General features: G+C 39.7%; 1 protein-coding gene across 1 annotated transcript in view; it reads left to right on the forward strand.

Annotated features, from left to right (window-relative positions):
• Positions 1-17,588, forward strand: part of THEMIS (thymocyte selection associated) — a 73,078-nt gene that overhangs the window by 5,837 nt on the left and 49,653 nt on the right. The window contains exon 2 of the mRNA XM_032681719.1: positions 10,751-10,909. Within this exon, the coding sequence (XP_032537610.1) occupies positions 10,751-10,909 (159 nt within the window). The remainder of the gene's footprint in view (positions 1-10,750; positions 10,910-17,588) is intronic.

Here is a 17,588-nt window from a genome sequence, read left to right on the forward strand (position 1 = left end):
AACATGATAATTTAAAATAGAGGCTAAAGCATGGACAGGTTTGATGAAGATAAGGGTTGTATTTCTTAGAGGTGGAGTATCATTAAAAATTATCTGTGCATTTACAGGGTGGACCCCCAGTTGCACATGCAATCAGTGAAATTTGTGGTACAGTGTTTGCACTTACTAATTTGTCTCTTTTTTTTTTTTTTACAGAGATAGAAACCAAACTGTCTGTAAAAATGGAAGGGTGTTTTCCCTTGAACACAGTTATTTCCATTCCTCTTGATTGAGCAATTAGGAGCGAGAGCCCTAGGTACAGCCAGAGTAACAGATAGTTTGGATTCTCTGTTGTGGTCAATAGTCAGAGCATGTTGGTAAATTTTCTAGATTAATATGTACCACCAAAACTCTCCTGTACTTGTTCAAGCTGCTTCAAAAGCAGGTTTTGTTCTAAACAAGAAAGAAAATGTCCTTCAGTGAATGCAATGTGAGAACAAACCCTGACTTTTATGGGTCAAATATTGCTCACTTTATTCATACTACTGCTCTAAATGGCATGACTCATTCAGATACAGTGAGAAAAATCTGACCCTGGGTAGCTTCACTCAGGGTGAAACTGTTTCAAGGATTTCTTTTGTAGGGATTTTCTTTCCATGACATTCAGCTTTGAGCCTCCCTGTTGATGGCACAGGAGGTAGGCAGAATACCCAAATTGCCTTGTTTGTCTCAATGCAGGGGTCAACCTCTTGTCTTGGCTTGCTAAAGCTCCCTCAATGTGCTAGTTTCCTCTAACAAAGAGGGCTCTCCAGCTGTCATCGCACTTGAGCCTCCAAGGGATGCGAGGAGGAAGTCTGCAGCAGGAGGAGCCCTGTTTCCCTTCCCATGAACATATAAAAAGCTTATAAAAATATCAAGACAATTTTCATAAACTCAGGCTCTGGGAAGATAATGAGACAACTATATTAAATAACATAGGAGGGAAGATCCTGGGATAAACATCCCATGATACACAAGCCCATGACCACACACTCTTTCTGAGTTACAGGGCTTTCCTGGGGTAATTTTTCCTTCAAGTACCAGGTGGTCTTTTCATGAAGGAACATGGCATTTGTCCAGGTCCACTGTTTCTGGTTAGCTCTCTTGGACACATGGTAATGGCACAAGGGGAAGAGTGCTGTGATCTCAGTAGGGGAAGATGCTTAAAATTGTTTCCAGTTCTGGCCTGTACCTGTGAAGTGCTCAACACTCTGACCTGAACCTGCAATTTGACTTAAGCAACCTTCTTAATCCTAGTCCAACAAAACATAGTTTTTCTGTTAAACATACACGTCAATAAACATACTTTAAGTAGTTTTTCTGCAAAGAAAATTAATGAAATAAAATAAATCATGAACAGCTTTATAAAGCAGTGGCTAATGCTGTTCAAAAGCAAGTTTGGGAGTTCTCTTCATTGCTGCAGTATTTTCAACTCATGTGGGTAAACCCAAATAACAGGTCAAAGATACTGCATTGTGCAGTGTGATTTTCCGTGCTCTTTCCATTATAGTGGATGTTGCAGACAATAAAGCTCCATTGCCACATGCAGAGCATGACTCCTCTAGATAGATGAAAATCATAAGAAAGTATTTATTAAAAAAAAAGGCCATAAACCTATCTGGAATAAATTAGAAACTGCTGAAGTAATTTTTAAAAAAAGTTCTTTATGATTGAAATGACTTAAAGCATTTGACATTTATCTTTTGCCATATAATGTCAAACTTTAAATCTTGCAGCTTTTGTTTTTTGATGGTTTCATGCTGGCAAAAATCAGACCCTTTGCAGCCTAAGAAGGTATGATCAAGATAACATGCATTTTTGCATAGAGCCTTTTGAAGGATTTGTGTCCCAAAATGACCAAACCTGAAAGTTTTTGTTGCATAGAACATGTTAAAGAGAAGAGCTGTTAGAAAGCCCAGTACGTTGCTCTGTCACTTGACAAAGGGTCTTCCACTCAAATTCACACTACCTTCACGACTGCTGCTGTCCTTCAGACTCTGGAATACCATGTGGGCACGGGAGAGCTGGACTCACCCACTCTCCCTGGGGACACCTTCTGAGAGTAGGAATAGAAGGGTGGATAAAAGCCATAATTTATACTATTTGCAGCCATTCTCATAGCCTAGAGAGAAGCTGGGGCATGCTTCCTTCTTTGCCTGACTCATGGATATGCTTTTCAGCCTCTTCCCTGCAAGATGGTAGTTTATTTGAGCTTAGTGGGGAAAATCCAGCATGCTGATGAGCATCTTTGGTGCTCAGGAGGTATTTCACTGGGGGGGAAAAAAAACCCCAAACAACTAATTCACCATCAGGAATCGTCTGCTTTTCCTCTGCTTAATCAGAGTATAAAATAATTAAAATTATCAAGCAAAACTCTCCTTCCCATAACTTTAAAATAGCTTTTCTTGCCATAGAGCATAAACTCTGAACAATTGGCTAGTTGTCAAAAAATGCCCGTAAAGAATGATTTTTTTTTTTTATTTACACTAATTATAGATACATTATGCCCTTCATATTACTGTGGGAGCCTTCAGCAGCCTTAATGAAACTGTGATTTCAGCTCAGCGATGTGGTAGGGGAAATAAGGCTATTGTAATGCTGGCTGAATGGCTGCATCAGGAGACAGCCTTTATGTGAAAGCAGAACCATTTCACCAGCCCCTGAAACAGTCACCTCTGATCGGGAAAGACAGCACCCATATGGGCAACTGATGACAACTTAATAGTGGAGAAAGGAGCACTGGAAAAAGGACATGGGGACAAAGTTCTACTCTTTCAGGAGATGTAGGGAGATCTTTCATCTCCCTGCTAAGCAGCCAGGTTCTCAGTTCTTTGGATCTTCTTTCAAAGACTGCTCAGCCTGCCAGCTGCAATGAATTCAGTAAGTGCTACTGAGAGATGAAAGGGAGAATTTTTTCCTTCAAGGGTTCAAACTCATGGGGCTAGGGAGTCAATGCCTAGTGTTTGGCCTCCCAAGTTACTGGGTTTTGTTAAGAAAAAAAGCTTGGTCTTTGTTTAAAAAAAAAAAAAAAGGAAGAGAAAAGGAAAAAAGCACAGGGGATACTTGGAAGTGCTTAGCAGCACCCTGTAGCAGACAGACTGAGACTGGGAGTCAGCCAGCCTGGGCTTGAGCTTCAGCCCTAATGAATAATCCTCTGTGCCGCCTTAGTCAAGCCTTTTGTTTTACTTGCATTGCTCTCCCTGGCCGTCCCTGCTAAACTGCCCAGAGGTGTGTGATGAAAGAGCATTACATCCAAGTGATGTATTGTTGCTGTTTAGTCTTGGGCCTGATTTTGAGCCATACTTCCTATCAGCATCAGTGAAGCGTTCATTCTGAGAGCAGTCACCGAATGGAGCTCTAAGATGCTGGGAAGAAAAAGGGACATATTACTGAGATATTTTACTGTTTTACATTGTATTATAAAATATTTCTCTCAGTGGTACTGTCACATGTCCTGACATGAAGAATGACATTCTCCATGTCAGGCATTCACTGTATTTATATTTTATATTATTGGTTTTAATATAAAAATATTCTTCTTGTACCTATAACGAGAAATAAATCAAATAAAGGGCTCATATTAGGGAGGATGGTGGTGTGGTTGCTTAACATTTTAGGAAAGATGGAGGAAAAAGATACTGAACCAGTTGTGGTGGTTTCTTTTATGTGATCGCAGTGGTTGCTAACACAGATTGTCAACTAGAGATGAGTTTATGAAAGGGTATAAATGTGTTTTTTATTGAATAAAGTAACATTCCATAAAAGGTGATTTCAAAGGCAACAAGCTCTTTAATTACAGCCTTCAGGGGCATTATTTGATCACTGTAAATAAGCTGCTTTATTGTGGGTTCTGCTAAAATGTTGGGAGGTTTTTTTGGATTATTATGCACACATCTTTCTCAAATCAAAAGATTCTGTTCTTTAGGTTACTTGATTTACATTTTCAAAGTGTTACATTTTCTTTGTGACTTGAGTGGGAAAAACGAAGTTATTGTTGTGCAACAACAAATCGATGTACTAAAAGGTCCATTTTAATTTTATTTTTAGGGATATTGTGTGATGGGGTCCACATCACACAGCTGAAGTAAAATCTTGCAGGGTCACATTGTAACACAGGGGGGAATTTTCATAATGTTTTAAGATTAGTTATGATGGCTTTCGCAGGGAAAAAGAACTTTTATTATCCCTTTTGAAAGCTGTGCAGTTTCCCTCTCCCTTTTATCAGCACAAATATTTGCTGGAAATGCCTAGGTAACATTTTTTTTGTCTGAATATAATCTACATTGTATTATTCCAGGCAAACCGCCAAGCAAGGGCTAAAATCAGGGCCAAAGCAATCCAGTTGCAGACAAATATGTAATTACAATCAATACTGCATGTGCAATTGCACCCCCAAAATTGAGTCTGTTCTTGTATGGCTGGCAGATTTTCATTTTGAATTTTTTTTTAATCCTGGTATCGATAAAAATGAAGCTTCTGCAATCATGGTTTCAGTCTGTTAGCCATCATCCTCCCAGCCTCTCACCCTCATAATCTTTCAACCTCTTGGCCTATTTCAAATGAATCTGGTAAAGAAGGATGTAATTAAACTCCTACAAGTTGTCCATGAAAATGGTCATCTATGTAGATATCTATCTACGTACATATATACACATCTTTATATCTGTCTATCCACTCATATATATGTTTTCCTACTGATAAGCTGTTGAAGGTTGGCCTCTGACTTCCTTAATTGGATGGAAAATGTGGTGGCATACCTCCAAGATTCATTAGTTATATGAGCTATCTACCAACTTCTCTTCTGCAATGAAAGGTACCACCCTATGGTGATGTATACTGGGATTCTTGGAGACTCTTTGCTTCTACTCTCCTAAAGCTTTCCTATCTTCCAGAAGACTTAAATCATCTTTCTTAGATGCTTAATACCCTTTCTCTTCTTGATGATGCCCAAAAATAAATATTTTCTTTCTTCCTCTTTTTTAATTCAAGAAGAGGTTCACTTCCACTGGTATTATTACAAAGCATTTTCTTTGCCAGCGGATTATGTACCCATGTTTATTTCTTTGATGGTAGGACCACAGGCTTCCTTGATTTTAATTTTCTTGAGGTTCTTAGTTTGTTTTCTTGTTGTTTTTTTTAAATTAAAGTCATGGCTTTTTTTCTTTAAGAATGTGGTAGTTTGGTCTAGGCCTTCCTTGGTGACCAGTTTGTAACCAAGGAAGGGTCCAGATTTACCCGGTATTCCCTACAATTTTTACGTAAACCAGACTATAAGAAGAAAGGAGGAGAAGCCTTCGCTCTCTTTCCTTCCGGCGGCTTGGAGGTGCAGGTTCCCTGCTGTTGAGTCTGTCGGGTTGGGGAGCGAGGCCTGGTAAGGCCTTGTTGACCTTGGGAGACAGAGGGTGCCGGTGATCGTTCCAGCGTGACTCTCCGTTGTCCCAAGGAGAGTAGTAAGATAGTTTTTTTGCCAATTCTTTTAGTTGCTAGATATTGGGCTACTAATTGAGATATATATATATTTTATTTTGGTTTTGTTCCTTTTCCCTTCCCCCTTCCCTTTCCCTTGTGAAATTATATATATATATTTCAATTGTATATAACTGTAACATAAATGTAAATGTATTTATATATATTGCTTTAGCTGTCTCTCTCTCATTTTGGTTTTCTTGGTTGTTTTTTCCCTCTTCTCTCTGAGGTTTGGGGTGGGGGGGACTTCTTGTGGTAAGGTTTGGAGACTTGGCAGGGAGCCAGCTTCAAACCATATCAAAGTATTAATTTTCATCTCAATTTTTCCTAGAATGGATGCTCTTAGATGAATGATCCATTTGTTTTCCACAGCAATGCTATGTTACATTCTGATTAAATACTCTGAGAGGTAAGGTGCTATGGCAGCCCTGCTCATCTATTCTGTGCACGCTCTTTTGTGGTTTGCACTGTGGCATTTATAATCCATTTTTTTTTCTGAATGCATTATCTTGGCCCTTGATGTTTCAAGCAGAGCCTGCAGCTCCATGTAATGCTTTTTGTAGGCTCCAGCTTGTACTACATATGCTTGTCTGCCTTAGGTACTTTCTCTCTTTTATGAGTGCAGATTTTCTTTCCTTGTGTATTTTACCCTTTTCTTGTAGTGTTTTAGGTTGTCTGCCGTCTCCACAGTGCTAGGCCACCACTTACCCTGTTTTTGTCCTGGTTTGCAAATTTTGAGTGCTTTGTCAAAGGCTAATTTTTTGTGTCATCAAATCATCTCTTTTTGAGTGTCTGGTAGAACAACTCTCTTCATAGAATCACAGAATCCTAGAATGTTTTGGGTTGGAAGGGGACCTTGAAGATCATCTAGTTCCAACGCCCCTGCCAGAGCGGGAGTTCAACTAAATGACGTTGCTCACAGCCCCATCCAACCTGGCCTTGAACATCTCCAGGGATGGGGCATCCACTCCTTCCCTGGGCAGCATATTCCGGTGCCTCACCACCCTCACAGTAATATCTAACAAATCTTTCTAATATCTAATCTAAACCTACTCTCTTTCAATTTGAACCCATTCCCCCTTGTCCTGTCACTACATGCTCTTGATAGTCTTGCCCTATTTTTCCTGTAAGTTCCATTCATAAAAACTTCTTATGGGTATTGCCCAACTGGATCTTCAGCCTCAGACCCATCACTAATTGATCCGTGTTTTCACTTTCTTTCAAGATGTTTATACTTCTTATTTTGCAGGACTCCTCAAACTCTGTTATAAAATTTGTAGCTAATCTACTATGTCTGAGGAAAAGTAAACCTGATAAAAGTAGTAAGTCCCTCAGAAGTAGCCATAGTCTGAAACAGAACTCTCCTCTGACTCCCCTCTTTATTTTTCAGTGGCACCACTCTGTTGCAGTTACAAACTGAAGTAGTGGTTAAATATTTCTCATTCGCACCATTTTTTTGAGAGCTTTAGCCCCTTAACTGCTCCATTTAGTGGATGAGGGAAAGGCTGTGGATGTTGTCTACCAAGACTTCAGTGAAGCCTTTGACACTGTCTCCCACAGCATTGTCTTGGAGAAGCTGGCAGCCCATGGCTTGAACAGGTGCACTCTTCACTGGTTAAAAAACTGACTGGATGGCCAAACCCAGAGAGTTGTGGTAAATGAATGACAAGAAAGACCTTGAGGTGCTGGAGCACGTCCAGAGTAGGGCAATGGAGCTGATGAGGGGGCTTGAACATAAATCCTATGAGGAGTGACTGAGGGAGCTGAGGTTGTTTAGTCAGGAGAAAAGAAGTCTCAGGGGAGACCTTACTGCTCTCTAAAACTACCTGAAAGGAGGTTGTGGCAATGTGGGGGTCGGTCTCTTCCCCCAGGTAACTAGCAAAAGGACAAGGGAAAAGGCTTCAAGCAGTGCAGGGGAGGCTCGTGTTGGATATTAGGAAAAGTTTCTTCACTGAAAGAGTAGTTAAGCATTGGAACCGGCTACCCAGGGAAATGGTGGAGTCACCATCCCCGGAGGTATTAAAAACGTGAGTAGACATGGCAGTTCGTAATATGTGTTAGTGGGCATGATGGTACTCAGTTGAAGGTTAGACTTGATGATCTTAGAGGTCTCTTCCAACCTTGATGATTCTATGATTCTTTGCCTCAGGGACAGTTTGGACAGCTCGACTCCAGGTACCATGTTGTTAGCAAACCAGCTGCAGCCGGTGAGGACACCAGACCTGTATGGTTCAGTGTCTTTGCTCCTATGGAGGAACACTGCTGGTGTGTGAGTGAACGTCCAGGGATGACACTTGTGAAGACTGTCTAGCAGAGATGAAAACAAATGTGCCCGAAGCCCCTAATTAGTCTGTGTAATTGCTTTCATATGTTAACTGGCTTCTAGGAGCTTGTTTTCAAGTGAGGTAATCTGGAGAAGGTGGATCTAAATCTGTGCTGAAGAAAAAAAGCCTCTAGAAACCACAAGCTCCCATTTTGAGTAGGTTTTCACAAATATTTGTTCAGAAGTGGGAATACTGGAATTCTTTGCTCATCCTTCCATGATTCTGAAATGCAGAGCTCATCACACTGGGTCCTTTGGGATTCCCTGTATCTAATAATATCGCATTTACTTGTAATCTCTACTGTGTCTGATGTGAGGAGTGAGGTGGTTCAGCACAAAGGGAATATTACCCTCTTCACAGCTGCTCAATCTTTCTCTCCCTCTCACTCTTATATGAAATAAGTAATGCACATACACTTTTCTGACTGTCATAAAATATCCTATGGAGCTCACCTAAAGCAATGAGACGTATAATAATTCCTCATGTGTTTATTACAGCAGCAGCCAGCCTAGTGATGGTAGCTGTAGCAATATCCAGTGGAGACAGCTGAGGTAGTCTGTGTTGAATTGCTCAGGGACTGGAGGGAGTGCAAACAACTATGCACTATTCTTACAAGAAGAATACTAGATTGTTCTTTTTCAGTTAAAGGATAGCAGCTTTCTTATTCTTCTGCTGAATAGCAGAATTGTTGAAAGCATGTATAAACAATATGTTTCTTCACCTGGCTCTGGTTGATACTTGTGTGGCATTGTAATCCAGAATTTCTGTGTTAATCGTCATCCTGGTGTGCAACAGAAAGGCAGTAGCCTGCTGGGTGAGTTTAGAGCCTAAGTAGAGCAGACCCCTTGAGCCTATGTAGGGTTCTTAGCAAGAGAAACCAGGGATGTTGTCTCATCCAGCCTGTCAAAAGCATCTGACAGATGGTTTTTTACTTTTTTTTTTTTTAAACTGAGATTCCTTCTCCAAAGGGTTAAAACCCTACATCTTCTTTAGAGGAGCAGCTGGGGATCTTCTGGTGTCCATCTCAATTGTGAGAGCACTGCACAAGCAAATGATGGTTTTGCCTGAACGTGTGTTCACAACAGAGCACACTTAACCAGTTGCTGTCATTACTCTCACTCATTCTCCTGTACTGACACAAACCTGTTGTTTTGTGGTGCTCTACAGAGGCTTTGGGTTTAGGCTAAAATGAGAGTAAGCTATGCTCAGGCTGGGCTCCCAGTGACTTCCAATGAGGTCAAAGTGATAGCCAAGTGCTTGCCAAGTGCTTCAGCAGAGTCGATAAATATATCCCAGACTCAGTAAGAGATGCTTATTAGCCCAGGCTGGAATTGTTCTTGAGTGAACATTAGGAAGATCAGTCAGCTAATAATTGGTTTTTTGATGTGACACCTGGCAAAAAAAAAATCAACTGCTTTTTTTCTTTTTCTCCCTTATCCCCACCAACTATAAGGAAACCTGTGAAGTAAAGAGTGTTACTCTCTGTGGGAAGTGAGTTCTGCAGGCAATGGCAATATTTCAGTACAGGCCAACTCAATTATTGATTACAACTATGTAGCCAAAGGTCAGGTTTTAAATATCTCTCATTGCCTGAGACCATTCTGGTTACCTAGGTTTAAAAAAAAAAAAAAAGGGTGACTTTGAACAAGATGCAAGAAGGGGCTTAGAGTGATTGTGAGAAGGAAAATCCGTCTTCTCAGAGGTGATAAAGAGAAGGGCAAAATTAACATTGCAAACCCCTTGGGGAAGGGAGAAATGGAAATGAGAGAAAAAGTATTTTAAGTAGCAGAACAATGTTAGTAGGAGAGCAAATGAATACACTCACCAATGCATTGAGAGTGGAAATGACAACAAGGTTTCTCACCACAAGGGAAATGAAATTTTGAGACGAGACTTCAGAAAGGGTATGTCCACACCACTTCAGGACAGATTTTGGTAAGTTCTTGGGAGGAAATGCGTAGAAGAATTGAAGCTAGCATTAAAGTCAGCATTTCTGATGTTCTGTGTTCAATGCAATTCTATCTACAAATGGAACACCATGTGTCTGCCGCATTGCATTTATATATAGTTAATTGATCCCATGCCTGAAAGCTTCTGCTAATCTCCTGCAGAGACCAAGAAGAATTTGCCTTCTGCATAACTTGGCTTTTGGTTATCCTTCTCCCCCTGCACCTGCTTCTGAAACAGCAAAGGTTTGACCACAGCTCAAATGGAAAAGGGAAGGCTGTTTTTGGCAGGGCAAGATGCAGTTCCATGTTTTGCTGAGCAAATGCTGAAACGCTTGGCTGGATTGCCTTGTTCCTGTTCTCAAAGTTCTGAACATGACAGACAAAAAAGGAATTTTTTTGCTGCCAGGTCAGAATCAGTAGGGTTGTTTCAGCATGGGACAGAAGTTGTCATGGTTAATTTGCCAGTTTTCCAATTTCTTGTACTTTCTTCAGGTCTTCTGTTACTCCAGAAAGCTCAAAGGCTGGAGCACATTGACGTCTCCTGTCATTTCCCCGGACACTTTCTAGGATCTGTGGGTTTTTGTCTTCTGCTGTAGTCTGTCGTTTCCTATGCCCTATGCTGTCCAGAGGCACCTTGTCTGCCCGAACTCCACTGCCTGCTGACTTCAGAAGACAACTCCTGACAACTCAGCCAATCCTATGCTCTACCTCGTTACATTTTGGTCTGCTTATTCAGAAATGTAGTTTCTTCAGACCTTTTTCTCCTTACATGCATCTAAGAGCAGTGTACATATAGAGCTGATATAGAGGTCACTGAAGTCACAAAATGGATTTTCTCGTGACCCTAAGGAAGAAAATTAAAATTATGTCAATTGTCACAGGATAAGTATTATTTTATATAGTTTAAGTATTGTTTTTGCTTTCACTCAAGACTCTTGACAAAGTGAGAAAAAGCTGAATAAAGTTTTTCTTTCTTTTTGTATTTCTTTTTAGGCTCCATCTATGAGATGTTCGGAAATGAATGCTGCCTGTCAACAGGAGAAGTCATTAAAGTTATTGGCTTCAAAATTAATAAGCTCATAGCAAGTATCTGTGAGAATAATGAAGTCAGCCGGTTTTCAGCCAAAGTGGAATTACCACTAAATTTCCCCGGTATAGTATTTCATGCAAACATGTTTTTGAGAAATTATAGTCCTGAGTAATCACCTTTGTTCATTTTATTGATTTGCTGTCTTGATTGATATTTGAGGTCACGACTGCTGAGTTGGATGCTGTCAAGGACACGGTTTTATCAGAAGATACAATCAACTAATTTTTAAATTTCAACTCTTACAGTTCATTTTTAAACCTGAATAGAAATGATTAATATTATAATATTTGGTAGTAATGCTTTCTATACTTGGAGTCAGTCTAAGAATTGTAACAAAAATTTTCTTTTCATTTACTTCCAGCTTTGCTGAACTTTGTCTCAGCTGAAATTTTCCTTGATGTGTACTCAAACTATAATTTATTTACCATTACTACATGTGTATTTTATTACTTTTGGGTGTAAAATATTTTCAATACTTTGTTGCATTCTGCTTTTATTTTAATTATTTATTTTAATTCCAATGGTCAGAATGGCTGTTCCATGCCTGGAAGCAGGATTAGAGGGAAATTATGTGTTTTTCTGCTTAAAAAATACTTTAACTGTTCTATAGATAAATCCAAATGTAGTCATATTTTGGAGGATAGACTTGAAATTTGGCATGTTATACTGACTTGTTATTTGAAATATATTTTCCTCTGTCCATGATGACTTGTTAGGGAGAGCTGGCCAAGTACTGAACCCAGGGTACCTAGTTCATCACACGTTATATTTATTAATTTTTGCATTCTGCTCTCATCTCAATTCCTCTACTATTAGGGCCCAGCAGCGTTAAAAAGGGAAGTGAATGGAGTGCGGAGGGAGAAGTGATGGACTGTGAGTATCCCATGTGTAGGAAATAGGGGAGACAAACTAGGTTGGGAAAATGATGGAAAAAGATTGGACCCCTCAGAGCAGAGCAGAAGGATCAAGACTGGCCATGCAAAGATCAGGGACTGGAGACAGAGGTGCAGGTGATTTCAGCAGCAGAGGAATATCTCACCCACACACAAAAATATATAAGTAGGGAATTTCCTATACTGGGACTCTTGTAGGCAGCAGAGGTAATGGGAGCTGCTCGAAGAGAGGAGATGAGCAGGCTGGAAAACAGTATAAGGCCAGTGGGATAGGGGAAGGAGTCTGTTTAGGTCTGGGAGAGAAGTTATGGGTCACCTGCAGGTAGGAAACATTGGGACAGAGCACACACAGGACACAGCAGACTTCAAGAGTCTGAGATCACATCCAGGACTCACTTTTGCCTTCAGTCTAGCTAATGAAATGAATGAGACTACAGTTTTGTAGAAAAAAAAAATATGTAAACATTTAATTAGCACTGTATTGTACTGCAAGCACATGGGAGGATAAACTGATGTTGCATGGGGAACATGATATGAGTGTTTTCTGGTGTTTGAGTGCTTGACTTAATAACTTCATTGGTGCTCTAATGTCTTGCTGAGCATGTGATTGTGTGCATGTAAGCATATATAGGGTTTAGGTTATGACAGTGTCCAAACTGGTATGTGCTTTTTCTGCAGAGGGACACAAGACATGATTCTTGAAGCAAATAAAATGTAAAAGTGCATGGGAATGCAATGTTTTATCTGATTTCCATATAAAAATATCTTCTACCATGTCTTTATTTCAGATTTCTCTCTGAAATAGTTGTATATATATCGTATTTGCCCCTCAAGTAGATGTTCAATTTACTTTCACGTATTTCTTTCTCAGTGAATCAGAACCATTTATATGACCACTTATCAAAAGACTTTTTCTGGAATGCCATTTTCAAGCACTAGTAGGGCCCAAATGTAGGATCAAAGACATTTTAATTGTCTGTGACTATCTAGAGGTATTGAAATATGACTCTCCTGTGAACTCTCAAGATATTTGGTATTTTTCTTGAAATCCAAGCTTCCTTACTATTATTAAAATTTCTCCTATTTCTAAAATATATATACCTATAGGAAGTCATATTCTAAATCCTGGTTGACAAATGAGGTCCAATCCTAAAATATCCAACACAGCAGAGGGATAAAAGTAATCCTGCATTTGTTGATGCTGAAACTCCTGGTCTTTAGAACAGAATGACTTGTGATTTCATATGCTTGAACCTAGTGAATCAGGATTTGTTTGCATTTAAGTGATCATTTTTACAACTTGGCATTTGGATGTTGTTGCCCTATTGAGCACATTTCAAATTTGTTCTAATCATCACAATTTGCATGCATAGTTACAAACTCTCGCAACCAGTGTTCTAGAAAACTGTGTTATTTCACTTGAAAAATAGATTCAGAGTTAGTTTTGCTGAAATTTATCATCATTATACTCCACGTGACAGGTATTGCTGAATAGCAGCACTGAAGAGGTGTATAATGATACTTCTTATTAGCCCAACAGGGAGCATCTCTTTCCTGTTTCTCTCTGTATACGTACTCTTATGCATTCAAGAGCTATTTGGTAAGATGTAAATCTGTCATTTCTCTAATTTATTTCTTAGCTGAAGAATTATTCTGCTCTGCAGAGTCAAGATTTCCCTATCTCTGCTTCTTCTTGACCTTCCTTTTCACTTTATTAGGTGCACATGCTAAATTCTAACTGAAACACTGCACATGAAACATGGCTTTCCCCTATCTCCTGAACAAAGCACAGAACTGAATTGCAGATGATCTTTTTCACACTGACATTGACTTAATTCAATAAAAATATTCACAGGTCTTTAGGAGGCTGACACTGTATTTACATTGTATGTGCAGTGCTCTCTTGCCAGTGTTGATGCAGAGAAATCTTTTGCTTTGATACTATTTTCCGATTCCTCTGTCATGAGTTTTCATTTTTATGCAGTGGAGTCATGTGTCCTTTAACCATGTGCATGCTGGCATAAATAAACAATGCTCCTATTTAGGTTACTCTGAGGATAGCATCTCTGTGAGTGAAGAACTGTGCTCATTGGCTTTAAATGAGCCTTAATCTTTGTCTTTCTGAATGTATTTACAGCCTACAGAATTCCTTTTTTTCTGCTCTGGCAAATCAGATCCTTGATAAAGGCCTAATCTGCCCTTGGCACTAGAGAAACCACTGCAACTGCAAGTTCACTAACTGTGTTACATTGTTTTATCCTCATTCTAATTTTTTCTTTTTCATGCCTCAGGGAGCCAGGCTATTCTTTCTGTGCTTATACACTGGGTAAAAAAAAAAGAAGTCTGCTGTTACTTCAACGGCTATATCTAACCACATTTCAAACTACAATTTTCACTGCTAGCAAATTAGCAGACAGGTAATTTGCAGAACATCTGAACTGTTTGCCAGCACAAACAATTACATTTCATTCCGTTGTATTCCTTCTTCTGCAAAAATATTTCTGGACTGACCTTGTTCTTGTGAGGTCCCTGGCTGTTGGCTACTGCTCGTTCCTATGTGGTCTGACAGATAACGAGCACAACTGTCCCCTTTGAGTGCTCAGCCTCTGCGAGTCACAAGACAGAGGACTCATCTGTGACCGTGCAGCACATCTGTGGAAGAACAGGGATTAGGAACTAGGAGGCTCATCTGAACAAGAGATGATGTAGAGCTGGCCTTTGGAACAGGATGGGGAGAGGAGAATGCTGGAGCAGAGGGGGTAGAGAGTGGGTAGTGGAGGTGAAGGAAAAGAGGGATAGCAATTAAGTCGGCTCCAGAGAAGTTAAGAACTGTGCTCTACCCAGTCTTTTGCATTACCTTGGGGAACAGAAACTGGCAGTCTGGGACAGATGATCTTTCTGCTCTTCTTGAAGATTACCTGCTGCTCTACTAGGAAAGCCTAACTACTGGTTTTCTCAGTTTTCTGTGAGGAAAAGAGAGTAAAAAGGATACTCCTTTCCTTCAGGACTCTAAGACAAAAAATCGGAAGACTAGAAGGCTACAGTGTGGTAAAAGTATCCTTCTGTCAAAACATGCTTTCCCATTACACATTTAATCTTGTGATCCTCAGGCTATGTTTTGTCTCCCATACCTAAGAAAATAATTTTCTCAAATTCTCAAACTCACTATCAATCTGTACATCAATTAGTAAAACTTCTCTTGAAAATGATGGTCTGATTAGGTTTGGGTCTTATTAATTAAAATGTTGTGGCTAGGCTGACATTTCACCTAGTGAAATTTCACTAGGTACAGAGGCTTCATGGAAAAGAACAGTTATATATTCCTGTAGTTATCGTATGTGTGTAGCCAAAACCATTGGGCATCAGTGCACTTTGATTGTAGGCCAGATTATGTTTAGAAAGTAGATCTGTAGGAGCAGTAATGCCAGATCTTGATAAACCAGATGGACTTTTTTCCAGGTTTGCTATTTCCATCTGTTTTACCCCTTAATAGTCCACCAAGATCTCTTAGGAAAGTCTAAGTGAATTTGATTTATTCATTTTATGATTTATGAAAAAATACAAAAATATTCTTGTTTGACCTCAAAATGTCCAAACTTTACTGTCTCAAACTTACCATATGTCTCCTCCTCCTGGAGATTTCCTTGTTATCTTAGGTTTGGAAAACATTTGGTTTTGCAATTTGATTCATAATGATTTTAATAAGATTGTGAGTGGTTCCAGATAATACTGTTTGGGTTTCTTGTGGTTTTGTTTTGTTTTTATATATATATATAGTAGCAAAGAGAGCATTTATAAGAGGATACCATGGCAGATTATGAGAGTTAGATAGGAACCACAGTCACTTTCGCCCAACATACCAAAATAACTTTATATATATTTACCTATTTTCTAGAGAGAGAGAACTGTATGGAACTTTGCATACTCATAGCCACTCATAGGTGGCTATTAGGTGCCTCCACTTCAGGAATCTCATCCATGCAAAGCTAAGTATGCAAGGCCACATGTCTCTTTACTTGCCTAAACAAGCATTCTGTTACCAAAATTAAGAACACCAGTAGAACAGAAGGTGAAGATTTCTCTGCTCCCAGCCTTGACAAAGTCAGTCTGCCTGGGCCCAAGAGGATAATCAGTTGTCTAGTTTTGTATGAAATGGTATAATTATGCTTCCTGTGAAACCTGCTTTCTAATTCAGGATGTTCATTGGTTTGCTGCTGAAATAGCTGGCTTACAAATAACTGTAGTCCCAGCAAAATTAGTAGAGCCTGAGACTACTGTCAAACTCATAGAGGAAAAGAATGTTTCTCGTACCTGTGCATTGCAAAATATTTTCAACTGGAAGTGTTTTTTAAGCACAGTTTATGGAGGCATTTTAATGCAAATCTGGAGGTTTTGTGAGGGAAAATATGCATGCTCCTGTATCACAGATGGGTAAGCATAGTTACTGCCTTTGGGACACATCATAACTACTTTGAATATATTTTTTAATTGAGAATATTTGTATTTGCTTTCTCCCAGCACTTCAAGGAGATGATACCCATCTTGTGCTTGCAAAGCAAGAAACCAGAACACTGAGGGATACTGTCTTTTCCACAGTTTCAGTTTGTCATTGGTGCTTCCCACACTGTGCTACTTTCTAAATGCTGATGAACCTGTTTGTGTTCATCTGCACTGACAGCTTCAGTAGTGACTAGGACTGGGGTGGATAGTTTCCTTGCTAATAACTGTGTTAAAAATGGCTATGAGAAATATTACAACTACCAGTTGGAAAGAAAAGTGTGTTGCAGTTGTACTTTGTACTTGTGCAGCTACATTCATGGATGTGGCTTCCTTGCAGCCCATGAAAGAGCCTGGAGTTTTTCCTGCAGTGCTGCAGTAAGGACATATATGTAGAGGATGTATGTACACCGGGGGTACTAATTTCACACAGGAAAAGCTGGCTTTCATACAGACAACTGTGAAGGCACAGAACTGCAGAAAGCAGTGACATAGGCACAACTAGTGACTATCTCTGCAGAAGATCAAATAGGCTATTACTCTTCAGGCTGCTGTCAGGCCCTCAGAGCTGTTAGTTCCCACAGTTACTAGTGGCCTCATGGGACACCCAGAACCAAACATGCCCAATCGGGTGATGAATTCAGTTAAAAGCAACTCAACAGATAGAATCTTAATAACATCTCCTTTAACACATACGCTGCTAGAGTTATGAAGTGAAAGTAGTGGGTTTTGTTCCAGTAAAGCCAGAATCACATTTATTTTGTAGCCAAAATAAAACCAAAACAAACAAAACAAAACCAAAATAAACAAAACAAACCAAGAAAAAAAAGGAAAAAAAAAGTCTGTTGTGGTGGAGGTAATGGTTTGATATTCTTTTTAAGGAATACAGTCTTAGGGAGACCCTGCTTCCATGCAGGCCCCTCAGTTGTGTTGATTGTGGTCAGTATTGAAGATCGGTAAGGGAAAAAGTATGGGAGGAAATAAGCAAATTGCTTATTTTTAACCAAAGCAATCCCCTAATCTAATTTTTTAAACAATCCCACAATCAGGGAAGGTGTAAAGAAGGGAGTGAGGTTTTTCCCAAGATCTTGCAGCAACTGTGTGTTTCGGCAGCATCTCACCTTGCTGAGATTTCAGTATTTGCTGGGACATCTTGCACTTTTGTCACATTCTGGTTCCCACAAGAAGGGAGTCATGGCTAGTGTGAACCTAGTTCCCACACTAAGTGGCTGCAGGCAGTTGGATTTCAAACCTTGTAGACATGGCTTAAACTAACTACTCTTGAGATCTGGAGCTGCTGTGAAAGAGTCTCTGGTGGTACCAACCAGGACTTCTTGATTCCTCATCCCAT

Source organism: Chiroxiphia lanceolata, chromosome 3 (assembly GCF_009829145.1).
Source record: "Chiroxiphia lanceolata isolate bChiLan1 chromosome 3, bChiLan1.pri, whole genome shotgun sequence".
In the NCBI taxonomy this organism is placed as follows: domain Eukaryota; kingdom Metazoa; phylum Chordata; class Aves; order Passeriformes; family Pipridae; genus Chiroxiphia; species Chiroxiphia lanceolata.